This window comes from Acanthopagrus latus, chromosome 2, assembly GCF_904848185.1.
Source record: "Acanthopagrus latus isolate v.2019 chromosome 2, fAcaLat1.1, whole genome shotgun sequence".
Taxonomy (NCBI): domain Eukaryota; kingdom Metazoa; phylum Chordata; class Actinopteri; order Spariformes; family Sparidae; genus Acanthopagrus; species Acanthopagrus latus.
In genome coordinates, this window is record NC_051040.1 from 14,089,413 (window position 1) to 14,103,900 (window position 14,488).

The following is a 14,488-nucleotide window of genomic DNA, read 5'->3' on the forward strand; positions in this document are numbered from 1 at the left end:
ACTGTACAACCAGCAGATCACAGCGCTCCCCTTTACTGATGTAACAATGCAAATTTCACTGTGGAGGGACTAATAAAGGATTATCTCAACTCACTCTCTCTTTTCATGCCTCATCTTATATTGTGAATTAAAGTTATTTTGGTCGAGATAGTTGTAGTTATTCTTTACCACTTGAAATGGGAGCAGCTGGATGTGTCTGCCATTTATCCATTACTTTTACCACTCGATTTCAGCTTTTATGCTCACTTGGTAACAATCGTTCATGAAGAACTTGGTCAACTCGTCATAACTTGAAATTTACTGAATAAAAATCAGTATTATGTCAATTTTCATTCCCATGTGTACTGATATTCCACCTAAGCACACATAGAGTGACTCTCGTGTAATTTTCTTAAATGTTTTTATTAAATCCTAATCTGCATTTATTTAATGATCTGAGCTACTCCATTATCTTTCCAGGTACTACCTTGAAAAAGCAGAAGTACCACTCTGTGTAAAAGTGCCTGTCACAGGAAATGACGGCTTTCTACTGTAGTTTTTAAACTTCTGCCTCTTTTTTTTGTTTTTTTACCTTTTTCCTTTTTTTAATCTGCCTTTTCTCCTGTAAATAATCATATCCACTCAGATTTGTTCTCTGATCCCATTGTTGGGAAACCTCTACTTAATCTCAATATGCTGTAAAACTGGACAATCTGTTCAAAGATAAACAAACCTCACACCATCATCTGACATAATCAAAAATGGCCTCAAACAGCAACAACAGCTCGGATGCAGGAACTGAAACTCAGAGGGGAAAACCCTTCAAAAAGCAGCAGCTTATGATGCGATGCCTAATCGCTTTGTCCTATGGCATGAATTCAGGTCACCGAGTTCACAAACACACACTCATGCACGCAAAGACACATGTGTAGCAACCACACGGAAGCGCACCCGGGTCTGCGCTCCGCGGATTACGGCCTCCAGAGGAAAGGACCAATCGTGACGATGACAGCCACGGGTCTCATCGCAGTAATGGTTCAAGTTTGATGTCAAAACATCGAAATGGAATGAGAAGGGATGAAGGAGGAAGAGCGGATAAGAAGATCTGAGTAAAAAGGTCAAAATGTTGTGACTTGGCAATAGGTGTTCCCAGGCTGCAGCTGTGGATCACATATGATGTGATACAGGCTGTCTTGGAGTTTGTATTGTCTCGCCTTCCCTGGGGCCTTGGCCCCTTCATGATATCTGACAGTTGAGGTTTGCAAATGGGACAGCAAACGTCTGATTTTCATATGAAGTACAGTAATCTGCCTTAAGTAGCTGAATTAAGGACATAAACAAATCATCCTCCCCAGACTTTCCATGAATTGGGAATGAGATGCAAAGAAACAATGCAATCAGTCAAATATATGTAATCAGCTGTGAACATTTAATGTAAACAACGTGAAGCACAATAACCTACTTTGTCCTCTTTATTTGGGCAACATCTGGCCTCAGATGGTTATCAGAGTCCTTTCGTAGCCCCGGGCTCCCTCTCCAGCCTTTCCCCAGCGGAGAAAAACGGAGCAAAGGAGCAGCACGCATCCGATCATGAACTGTATTTTTGATTTTCTTCCTCACATCGAATACGACGAGGAAGGTCAAAGTGATTTGGGGGAGGGGGGGCACCCACAAACATCTTCCCAGTCAGCTGAACCCTTCACAATCTTCCTCCATATTTGTTCCCTTTTCTTAACCTTCACTTTCTCTTTCGACTCAAATCTTTCTTTGCTGTACACTCAAATACATTTGCACTTTCTTCCTGTTCTTGCAGTGGATATGAAAATGGAGTATGAATATGTATGCTGGAGAAGCAAGGATATTGCCTATGGTGAACCGCTATGCATAATGCAGCTTTTTCTGTCTCATCTACATTCATTCAGACACGCACGCACGCACACACACACACACACACACACACCCTGAGATTCATACCATCACGTGCATAGAAAAACAGGGCTATAAATCCCTCCCGCTCACTCTCTCCTTCAAACACACACACAAAGTCACATAAATACGTTTGAGATTGCACATATATACGTTCATAATAGCGAGTAGATTTTCCATGTGGTGAACCATGTAGCACTACAGATAACAGCACACAAAAACACATTCAGGCCGAATAACAGCTGAAGCATTGAAGTCAGCAGCAATACAGCCTTTGCAGTGACGCCACAGCAAAACAAAAAAATAAAAAAAAAAACAACCAAAAAAAAAAAAACGGCAGCACATAAAAGGCAAAAGATACGATCATGTTTGATAGTGGGTGCTGCTCATTCACTATACAATGACTCCAGATTGAGATATGCATTAGGGTTGCATGACAATGTGTCTCTCCGCTTTTGTGTGCAGTCAGAGAGGAAATCATTTCTAACACGGTGTCATTTCGCTGTGGTGAAGACAAGAAAAACTGCATGGCGTGATATTAGTGGATGTGAATACACTTTGCATCTGCACAAACACACACACACACACACACACAGACATACAGGGGAGAGAGCAGGGTAGGTGGTGGTAAACAACCCCTATACACAGTTTGTGCAGTGTCAGTAAAATATTAGGCAGCAGCCATTTCAGCATTTGAAAATTCACATCTCCCACTTCAAAAGGATGATTTCCGCTGTTGAAGTGAGTGTCAGATTTGTAGAGATGTGTTGTTTCTTTTTTTTCTCTCCCTTCCTATTCTCCCTCAGAGACAGGGCCATAAATTGCTTGATAGTAAGCAGAGTAAGGAGGAAGAGAGGAAGAGAGAAAGAGAGGCAGAGTGAGAGACAGAGTTGATTGTGAGATGCTGAAGTGCGATTGTTGGATTATTTTGTGATTTCGAGACAGGAGCCTGAATCTTTCTCCGTGCGTAATGGAGAGGGCACCGGGCTACCGGACACCGCTGTTGTGCGTAAAACCTGTTGAGTGAGCGGTAAAAATTCACTTGTGCGCGCGTGCATGTGTGTGCGTGTGTGCGCGTCAAGGCTTAGTGCAGGCACATTGTTGTTGCTATGGACTACAGCTTGGTGATGATAAACAGACATTTTGGAACAGCTGGGATTGTCTTTTGAGAGTTTTAACTTATCCAAAAAAAACAAAAAACAAAACAAAACAAAAAAACTCACCCTTGAGCGAAAAGGAAAAGAAAAAAAAAACAGCTTGAATACGCCTTGAAGACAATACCACATCTTAACCATCATCTCATTGGCTAATGTGTTCCTGCGTTTCAAAACCCAAGAAATAACGTTGACTCTAAATATATGACTTGTTCAGGTTGGACATGTTTGCGCTGCGAGTGGTTTGAATGCAAAAAGCGGAGCGCCAACACTCGACAATGAACAACATGCTTTGCTCGCCGGAGCACAACGAGGGAGGCGAGTTAACCTGAGAGTGACATGTAGCTATTATACCTGTCTCTCTCCGAGGAAACTGACAGGTAGAGCAGGCGCAGCGGGACTCAAGAGCCGGAGAAATACGACATATAGAGCCCCCCTCCCACCCTTCTTCGTGTTGGGATCCGGTGGGACTTCGTGCGTTTTTGGAGCGATGGATAGATTGTGAGAGTGCTCTATGAACATTTTCGATTTTTTTTGTTCACAAACAAATCCTGTCATATAAGTCTGTAGGTGTCTGAAAATGACTGAGCTGTGTGTGACCTCACCGACGCAACAGCCGAAACTTTTACGCACACCCTCGCCATCTCCAAGTTCTCACACAAATCACTTCATATTGCCTCAAACCAGACCAAAATAGTCAGTCTCGAACTACACGTCACGCAGCCCTCTTCACACCGATCCACCCGGCTCTCACAACGTGATATAAAAAGACAGAGACAAGAGGGTGGGGGGGGGGAGTTGCTGTCTTCCATCATCCACTGAAGCCTCAGTTGTCCAACCCAGACGCAACAATCTCTGAGAGCATCGTGCGGGTGTAGCCTGGTAGCCACCGGAGTCTGACTCATCCCGCAATTACTGGGCTCCCCCTCAAAGCGCTTCTCCACTAGTCGGTATCTGTTTTGATGCCACATTTACACACAGCCCCGTGGTCTGCAACGCCGCAGACGAGCGGCTCAGCCCGGCCTCGAGAGCGCACAGGAGCACCTGGAAACACTGTGAACTATACATGCAGACGATCCGACAGCAGCTGAGACCAAAGCTGCACTTTATACTTCACTACTACCATGATTATGGTCCTGAAAGTTGATGTTGTATTTACTGAAATCAAGCAACAAAAAAAAATGGCACAAGTGACATTTCCTCTGATCCTCTGAACACAAACACAAACAATAACTAAACGGGGAAAAAAGGTCCTTGGTCCACAAAAACACACAAATAAAAAGAAAGTGCATGCATAAAATAGACGTCAAGGATTTTCTCCATCTCTGTGGGATCAACACAGTAACACAGTCAATATCCAGTTTAATGTCGAGTGTGTGTTGCAGAGGGGCCTGTCGACCGAAACTGGATAAAACCGGAATCACATTAATTGATGAAATAATTATAGCCGGAGCTCTCACTCCATCCCCATCACTGCGCGGCATTTTTTTCTCTTTTTTTTTTTTACTTCAAATTTGCACAATCACTGTGTGAATCTCCTTAAATCCCACACCAAAGCGACTGTCCTTAACACTATATTCATTGCTATAATTATTTAAGCCCCTTTTTTCCAGTTTTCTCGGGCCCTGTTCTGGCCTATCAGGCCTTGAAAGCAGATTCCCACGCAGCCCTCAGCTGAGTTTGTCTCAATTCTATTTCCATAAAATGACAAGCAGCCTCCCAAATCATGACAAAGAAGGATGAGTGTACCCCCCCTTCCCTCCTCCTCCTCCTCCTCTCCTCCCTCTATCTATCCATCTATCCATCCCTCTCCCCTCCACCCCTCCTCTCCGCACTCTTGGGTGCAGGTGTGTTGATATGCAGCCAGAGCAAAGCAACAAACGGTCAGTAATAACCTAATGAATGTCGTGTTAATGACAGAAAGAAAAAGAAAGAACTGACTGAATTCTCTGGAAAAATTATACATTGGCGTGATCTGATATCTATTCTCATGCTAGTGTAAAAAAAAAAAAAAGAAAGAAAGAAAAAGAAAGAAAGAAAAAGAAAGAAGAGAATTGTGTGCCATTCTGGGAGGCGCGGCCGAGCCAGGAAAAATACGCAGTACTAATGCATATGCATGTATGATAACAGATCTACCTTTCCCCCCCATTAAAAAACAAAGTTTATTAAAAATCACACGCGTCTCAAACGCACCGCAGACACACGAGGCGCTGGGTCGCAGCGGACTCGTGCAGAACGAGCGGAACATGGCGCGGAAAAACAACAGAAAATGGAAGTTTGTTTTTTCCACTGCGTTATCTACATCTCTCCCATCTCAAGCACTCTTTCCGCTCCAGTGGCTGTTTGCAGCCCCCGACCCTCCTCCCCCTCCTCCTCCTCCTCCTCCTCTCATCACACACAGACACACACACACACAGTACATCTCGTTCAGTCACGGGACAGGGCGATGTACAGTGTGTATAATCGAAATAGACCCTGTAATCCAATTACATACAACAAAAAAAACAGCCCAGAAGTCCTCGCTGCAGCTGCAGCCTGACAGAGGGCACTGCCAAGGCCAACGATGGAGACCAGGAGCACCCAACACACCCACAGTTATGAACAAACGCTTTCACATCCTCCCAAATGTGTTAACAATCAAGGCTTACAATGAAGTGTGTTCGGTTATAAAAAAACAAAAAAAACAAAAAACAAACAAACAAACAAAAAGGTGTGAGCGAGTGACGAAAATGGATGAAAATGAATCAAAAATTCTAAAATCTGGGTTCCTTATTCCCACTGTGCGCTTGGAACGAAGTGGTGGGAATTGAAATGAAAGAAAAGAAAAGGAGATTTCGTGTAAAACAGAGGCTCACTGGATCATTCTCTCCCATCTGCAGCATTTGGAGCGAAAGCCAATCAGCAGAATCTGGTGCCACAGAAAATGGTGGATGAATAATTAGACCAGGGTGATGATAACAACCGAGTCTGCACACACCGACACTCCTACATTTTCTTTTTTCTTGTTTTCATTTATTTAATTTTTTTTTTTAATCAAAGAAAAATAACAAACTGTGGGCTGACAGACGGCCTCGTCTTTTAAACATCCCAACTGGGGCGCATTATCTGCAAATTAAAGGCCAGCGCTCGATACCCCCAGCAACAGTTCACACGTCTCTCATAAAATGTATTGACCCTTGCTGCCACACACGCACGCACGCACACACACACACACTGGTGTTCATGCTCTATTCCAGTGTTTCAAAATAAATAACTCATAAAAAAAGGGTGCTCTAACCCCCGAGGGACGCCCCCCCTTCTCCCCTCTCCTCCCATCCTGACGCGCGCGCACACACACGCACACTAACATGTAATTCGTGTTGGGACAGGAAAAGTCAGCCTATATGTTAAACTCCTCTGGCCCTCCTCGGACTTTTTTTTTTTTTGCGAGTAAACAGCCTCCAGCTGTGGCCAGCACCAAGCGCTCGAGGTCGCCCCGATCTATCCGTGCGCGCGCCCGCAGATCCTTATCAGCCTCTCCTTCTATTCAACAGCCTCCATATTCACGACACCTCCACACACACACACACACTCATCATGCAAAATGCAAATGTCTTTTCTTTCTCGTCTTCAACGAACGCACTGTGCACTTTTGGAGATCTGTGGCGGCTTTCCCCCGCTGCGCATCCCCCAAAACGAGGTGCACGTTGATTGTATGCACATGGGTGAGCTTTATGATCATTTATCTTTGTGTCAAAAAGAAAGGATTATGTTATCAGCTAATCATTGTGAGCGCGGGAGAGGAATCCGAGCCCTACTCCAGGAGGAAAAACGAAGGCTCAATCAGGAGAGCATCGTTTCAGTACATAAAGAAAGAAAAAAAAAGTTGCCAGTCCTCCTCAAAAAGGTGATTTAGAGTTTGATTTGACACCTCTGCCCCTCCTTTGAGGATTCCATCGATTCAACCCAACGCCACTCATCATCCTGATAAGCTAATAAACACGCACGGCCAACTTGAGCATCGCACTGGAGGGCAGGCGGCATGCAGATAAGCAACACTCGCAGAGACACATTTTCCAACCTACCTTCTTGCAAAGAATACAGCAGAAGTAAAGTTACAAGCCACATGCCATTAAAAGCAGTTATATTTCGCAGGAATGTTGTGCAGTCCCCCCGAGAAGAGTGCACGGCGCAGCGGTCGGCCAGGCGAGGCTCCGTGCTGGACTGGTTCTGCTGATGCTCCCCGGCGGTCTCTCCAGCCCTGGTCCCACACTCTCCGGCGCCGAGAAACGAGCCGCGGAGAAAGTACCGCCTCTGCTCCCTGTTCTCTCCTCCCCTAACCGGGACAGGCTGCTGTCGCTCCACCCCCGGTATCCTAATGATGCGCCGTGATGGAGAGGTGAGCCGTACGCACTAACGGGGGACCGAGCGGAAACCACTGGGACCTCTGGATTACGCGCATAGGATCGATGCCTTTATCCGGCAGTTTGATGGACTTCCAAAGTTTAAAAACGCACCCTCATACAAGTCATTTAAATTGTTCCGTTTACGCAAGGAAATAAAGAAAGCACCAGCCGTTGGAGGTAAAAGCCTGCGCGTATTTCCCATGCAAATCGGCTCAAGAATTTCCATATATCAGTTGTCATTGTCTGAGCAGCGGTGCGCGCAGGGAGTCGATGTAAAATCGTCCAGAGTGTGCCATGGTAAAGTTAGAAAAGAACATTTTGGAGTGTGGATTCCAGGTGAGGAGGAGGAGGAGGAGGAGGAGGAGGAGGAGGAGGAGGAGGAGGAGGAGAAGCTGCAGCCTCCGTCTCATTCAAGGGGAGAGTGGGAACGCGCTCTGCGCTGCGCACCTGCGTGTCACTACCGACACTCGTGGCGCTCAAGTCACTTTTCTTTAGCGCAAACTGAACAGTTTGGATAATAAAACACAGCACGAGGCAGCGATCGATAATCAGCTTCATTAAAAATGTGCGTATCGGGCTAATACTGTGATCGAGATGGTCGATACTTTCGATCCGTGAATCTCTCCCTTTGATTCTCTCCGTCTCCGACACGCGCGCGCGCGCACACACACACACACAGGGACACAGGCCATGCGCACACAGACGCACTGAACAGGGTCATCTTTCCTTGGTTACTGACACTAGAATCACGTATTCCATTAAAAACAGAGCTACCAATTTTCACAGACACCTGGGCCGAAGTCATGGATACCTTAAGATCTGAACCAACCAAGCAAAAACCTCGTTTATTCCCACAGCAATAATTCAATTAAACTAGATGCAGTAGCCACAGGAGGTCTGGGGAAATACAGATACATGTGCAGCATACATTAATGATAGCTGCTACAGATGATCTTTGTGATTTTAATGTATCAATATGCAGTGCTGTAAAGCACTGAAAAGTCGAACTTTGGTAAAAGTAAGGATATTACATAAAACATTACAATAATACTTGAATGAAAGTCTTTAGGTATCTGATATTGAATGTATTTAAGTTTTAATCGGCCAATCATCAGATCCGATATTTGGCTTTTGAATCAGCGTTCATTTTGATACATTGATTCGTGTCTCTTTGGCTGCAAAGTAACTAGTAACTAATGTTATCAAAGAGATGTAAATGAAGAATATTTGCCTCCAAAATGTGGTGCAGTGGAGGTACAGACAAGGCAGAAAAAGGAAATAAATTACCTCAGAATTTTACATTCAAAAGCCGTACTTGAATAAGTAACAATCACTGTTAGGACATCGGTTTTCTGAGTCAGAGTCTGACAAATGGTAATGAAATATTGAAGAATACCAGAAGGAACAGACAGAAAACCACATCAGACAAGAGGAGTGAAGGAGGAAACAACCTGCAGTGACACCAGCCTGTTTTACATGTATTTACACTGCAGCTCAGCACCTGACCAGGAGACAGTCAACAATGGGAGTGCACCATGTGATGTGATTTCACCACTGTACCAACAGATCTACTGACACGCTGGCTTCTTGTTTTGGAAGTATTTTTTTCTTTAAAGGCCCTTGAAGTAACATTCATTTTGTTTTTGATTCTGGTAAAAGATTTACTGCCGTACCACCTGACTGAAGAGCAGCTACTTTTACATGGGCTGTGAAACTCAATTCAGCACCCCGTTATAAAAAAATCTGATTTTATTACTTATCCAAATCCGATAAATCAGAATCGGACCTGGTGACAGGCATGAAGACCACCAATGTCAGTTACAAGTAAATAGCTAATTTTCTCCCTGATGGTCTCTTCTGCTTACATAGACAATAAAGAAGGATCAGTATTAAATTGAGACTGTTTCATAACCAGTTGGAAGTTCCTTGTCGTAGCTTTAAGGATTCCCTCCACACATGCATATTGTACCTCATTAAAAATTTCACAATATATGCAGATCATTTTCATTTCACAAGTTGAGCAGCTGGACACAATGGCGTCTCCTGCTTCACTGTGAAGTCCATTCTCAGTGCATGCGCACTAGAGGCTGCATATTTTACACATCACCTTTGTGTATGCTGAATATTGGACCAGGATTGGGCTTACAAACTACTTGTGTCACAAATGCTGCCTGTCGCCCCGCCTCTTAAAATCAGATTTCCAGTGAGCGCGGGGAAAAAAATGGACGCTTTGAGCATGAAATGTGAAAAACAGCCTCGTCTCGTACATCATTCTGCACGGGGACACTCAAACACTCGACTGTACAGAAAAGAAGCAAACAACATTTTTGAATAAAGTGGGACTTTAATAAAAGTTTCAGGCCATTGTTGTTCACAATTTAATCAATTATAAGGGGGAAAAAACAATCAACTACCTCTGAGAATTCAACACCACGTGGGCTCACCGCTCCTCTGCTTTTATCATCAACACCTGAATGATCAACGCATGATGAAACAAACACCCGAGCACAGCTGATTGTTGTTGTCATCCATTTCAGTCCGACCGCAGACGCTCTCCTCATTGTCCACTCAGTCGCACTACTTATCTGACAGCACACACCTTCCACTTGACATAACCTCCGCCATCACTCTCTCCGGGTCTCTCTCTCTCTCTGTAACATAACGTGGTGGTTTTTGTTTTTTGTTTTTTCTTGTGAGTGCCGTAACCAGAAGTAGTCCTGGTTGTGGAACAGAGCTGAGGCAAGCTGTGGCCTCTCTCTCACTCCCACTGAAGAGCCGCTGTAGTGTGGCAGGCGAGGCAGCACACTCTGCCTCCACTCTCTATTATGTAACAGGTGGAAACACACACACCCACGCACCCTCTCTGTCTCTCTCAAACAGACCCACGAACGTGCACAAGCGCCGCGACGATGACAGGGACACATTTGGAGTGGGAGCACTTCCATTATGCATTCTGTACATCCGGATGTGAAATTATTCTTACAGGGTGGACACATTTGCAGCTGGATGCAAGCTACGAAACCGCAGTCCAGGTTTGAAAGTGCAGCCTGGAGTGTATGAGTGATACGGATACTCGTGGGGAATATAATCTGCCTCAGCGTCGCCCGTCCTGCACCTCGACGCTCCTCTCCCAATGACAAACTGGTCACAGCACCCAACGCCTTGACACTCAAACCGAGCTCCGCCCCGGCAGCAGCCCCGCACGGTAACGCGTGGAGTCTCCGTCAGGACTTCAAAAGGCAGCGTGGCAAGCTGGTTAAAGGGCTGATGTGAGTCGGCCTGACAGCGCCAAGCAGGTTGTACTGTATGTCAGACAGTGATCATCATGGGGGCTGACAGGCTGAGCTGGGCCAGCCAGGCCGGAGAAAAGGCAAGCAGCTCCCAGACAGCTCGAGTGACTGTCACCGAGGACAGGACCCAGGACAGGCTGCCACCACACCATTCAAATAAAAAAAAAAACACACACACACACACAGTAAGGCCACGTGACTCATCTCCATCTCCATCACACCGCTCTGTCGTTGCCTAGAGATAGGGAAGGAGATAGGAAAGGAGGGGAGTGAAAGGAAGAGAGTTTGTTGACTGAGGAGGGAAAAAAAGTGGGTGAGCAGGGCAACAGAAAGCAGAGGGAGGGGAGGGTGAGGGGCAGACGGAGAGAGTGATGAGGTGGATGAGTTAATGTGGATGTTAATGTTAATGCTCAGACAATCAAAGCTCCCCTCAGGCTCTGACTACATGCTAGGATCATATTAGCGCTAATGTATCCAGTATTAATGCACAGCCTCCGGCCCAGATGAAACCGCGGCAAGGTCAGAATTAGGAGACGGAGAGGGCACGCGGCGCTGCTGCTCAGCTCTGCGCAAGGTCACCGGGATCCAAATGAGACTGAGGGAGCTGCAGGAACGGGGTTGGAGGAGCTGGAGGGCGGATTTACCCGACGATGGGTCAAACGGGGGAGTTGTGTTCCTTTAAAGGCGCATCATGGCACGCAAAGAACTGCAGTTTTTTTTGTGTGTGTGAAGTGTCAGTCCTGAACATTGTCAAAAACCACAATGTGCCGCAGAGCTGCTTCCCCTCAGTGGGGGCCGCCAAGCTAGCTCCGCATGCCGCCATGTACGAACGAGCCTCTGCATTAGGCTAATATGAATCACACACCGCTGTGCTGCAGTACATTAACGGGAAAGGTGCCGACCAATGGTGTGTGTTTGCCTTTAAACCGAGCACGCATGATTGTTGTGGCAGATGTGTGAGAGTGTATCACCACATCAGAGGATGTGTGCGCGCGTGTGTGTGAGCATGTGTCTACATGGCGGTGAAGTGCAGGACATATATTTGTGGCGGCACCCCTATCCTACAGTCGGGTGTGTGTTTGGGAGTGTTTGCTCGAGTGTGTACGTGCTTGTGCGATTTCTTGCATGAGGGTACGTGCGCGTGCACGCGAGACATCAAGGGGTGTTAATTTATTCAAATGAGCTGGGGAGGATAACGAGAGGATGGGGTGAGGGGTGGAGGTGGTGTGTGTGCGTAGGGGGGCACCTTCTTCTGCTGGAGGTTCAGCTCTCCATTTCTCTCTCTCTCTCCCCCTCTCACTTGTTTTTTCACGTTTACAAATGAGACTATTTGCATGGCTGAGGAGGAGGGAGGCGAGGGAGATGGGGGGAGGAAGACGATGAGACTGGAAAAAGAGAAAGACAAAAAATAAAAAGTAAAAATTGGAGATGGGGGAACGGTGCGATTCTGAGGCAGACAGAACGCCCGCAGACAAAAAAAAAAAAAGAAAGAAACACACACCGTGCCAGGGCGATACCACCGCTTCCAAGATGGCTGCCGCTGGAGGCGTCCTCTGTGGGACCAACCCAGAGACCCGCTGCTCTCGCTCTGCAGTGGGTGACACACAAACACACTTTCTGACTTTGGCTGCGTTCCTCAAGCATAACGAGACAAATGAAATTTGAACGGCTCGGTAAAGGATTAACATTTATCTTTGGAATCTGAATACATTAAAGGGTGAGTCAGGTGGATATGTTCGTGGCTTGTACAGAGATATTGATCAGAGATATCTAGTGACACCCAGTGGTCACAATTAAAGATGTTATCATTAGAAGATCTAATGCTGACTTATCGAAGTTCTCAAGTAGTGACTCCAACTCAAGGTCTTAGTCTAAAGATCAATAATGGCGAATTATTTAATTATTCAAAGAATCTAAAAAAAATATCTGTTAAACTTCTACTTCAATGAAAAATAACTTGACAAAATAACCCACCAGAACCACTGCCACAGTGCACAACACATTTAACTTTTCCTTGACTGTTTTCTTGTCATTTTTAAGTAATCGAGCCTCAGCAATGTTCCTGACATCAACCAAACAACTGGATTTCAGCTGGTTTTGACAAATTGCACATTTACACAACCGAAGTACAACATCAGCTGATGAGGGCCCTGCCTCCTAATGTTGTGGCTGTGGTTCAGCAGTCGGCCATCTCCGTGTCAAAATGTGTTCGTCTTTTAGTTTTTCGTTAAAGTTCAAATCCCTCAGAGAGGTGTGGTCAAATTGCCACAAACTAACTGAAAAACATAAAACCTAGGGCCAGAGGGTATTTCTCCAGAACCGGAGCACACATAAATGGTGAAACCTAACAAAATATTACTTGAGGATTGCCTCCATTTTTTCCCTAATTGTTCATCTATTTCAACGTTTTAAACGTACAAACAAACCAGTAAATACAGATATGATATCAGAGGGAATAAAACCAGATTTAGATTTTCTCAGGAAGAGGACAAGAAGAGGATTATCTTTACTGTTGCTCTGCCTATCTATCATTTTGAGGTTATACAAAGACAAGTTGAAGTGTCTGCATTGTGGGGTCAAAGGTCAAATAATTTGTTGGGATTTTTAATAAATGAGAAGCAGGTAGGACATAGGGAAGTCAGTGGGGACCCAAAACCCAGCCCTTAATTAATGCAATACATTAGTCTAACATATACAGAACGCACTGTGGCCGATGGTGGCAAGATAAACGGCTGGATGACAAAAAACATAAAGCAACGTAATGATACAAAAAATAATCGATTAACTTTGAAAACAGTTTATAATCTAGGTCGATTCTTTTTCTTTATCGTGTTTACACGATACATACTATAAAACTAATACCTGGCTGGTTATAACATGAACTAGGTCACTGAGCATCTTCTCTAGTCATTCAAATTAGCTTTGAGACACTGTGCATGTGAACTCTGTTGCCATGTATCACGACCGTACATGAATAAGGGTCGAACAAATAAATAACCCTGCTGTTGACACTCAAATCTTTACAGTTCCGGTCTGTTACATCACATTAAGCCAACAACGAACTGATGTGAGAGAGGGAGAGTTGGCAGGTGTGCAAGGACGCTGTGGAGCTTAGCTGAGGGCAGACTTTCCATCTTGACCCTCTGTGCTTTGATCTTATCACTTTCCCACGCTTTAAAAAACTCCTGTACCTGTTATACTGCTGAACCTGTTCCACACACACACACACGCACACACACAAAACACACTCACAACATAAAGTTGCAGCTGAACAGCAGAGAAAAGCTTCTTTAAGCCTTCAGCTTGAACAACTAGAAGAATGTAAAAACTGAACTTAAATCATCTGTATCTTTTACGAAACTGTGACTTGTCGATCACACCAACAAATCCCATAAAAAAAATAAAAAAAAAAGTTTAAAAAAATCAATGAATTGTTCCGACTACAAAGCATATCTTCGCAGCCAGAGCCTGATACTGAGGCCTTTTTCTGGATTAAAAACATCAAAAAGCCACATTGCTGATTTGGATGACAGCATGTTCCTTCATCACCATGAGCATGGACACTGAAGATTCTATTCATTCATCAGGTGAATCAAATCCTCATCTGAAGACGTATGCAAATACAGCATTTACTCCAAACTATTGCGCCCTTGTTTGTTTAAAATGAACCTGAGATGCACGTTTCAAATGTTTCCCTGTCCTGACACGCCTGATTCAAATGAACGTGTCATTGTCAGCAGAGCTTGACGCTGAG

The 14,488-nt window shown here is 44.9% G+C and overlaps 1 protein-coding gene across 4 annotated transcripts in view; it reads right to left on the reverse strand.

Moving 5' to 3' along the window:
- LOC119006323 (Down syndrome cell adhesion molecule-like protein 1 homolog) overlaps positions 1-14,488 on the reverse strand; it is a 112,314-nt gene that overhangs the window by 97,189 nt on the left and 637 nt on the right. For 2 of the 4 annotated variants that reach the window (XM_037074948.1, XM_037074938.1), the window contains exon 1: positions 7,124-7,345. In XM_037074948.1, the coding sequence (XP_036930843.1) occupies positions 7,124-7,166 (43 nt within the window). In that variant the 5' untranslated portion in view covers positions 7,167-7,345. Of the gene's footprint in view, positions 1-7,123; positions 7,349-11,980; positions 12,120-12,235; positions 12,323-14,488 lie in introns of those variants that run through there. The other 2 variants (XM_037074957.1, XR_005070753.1) reach the window with 2 other exon arrangements.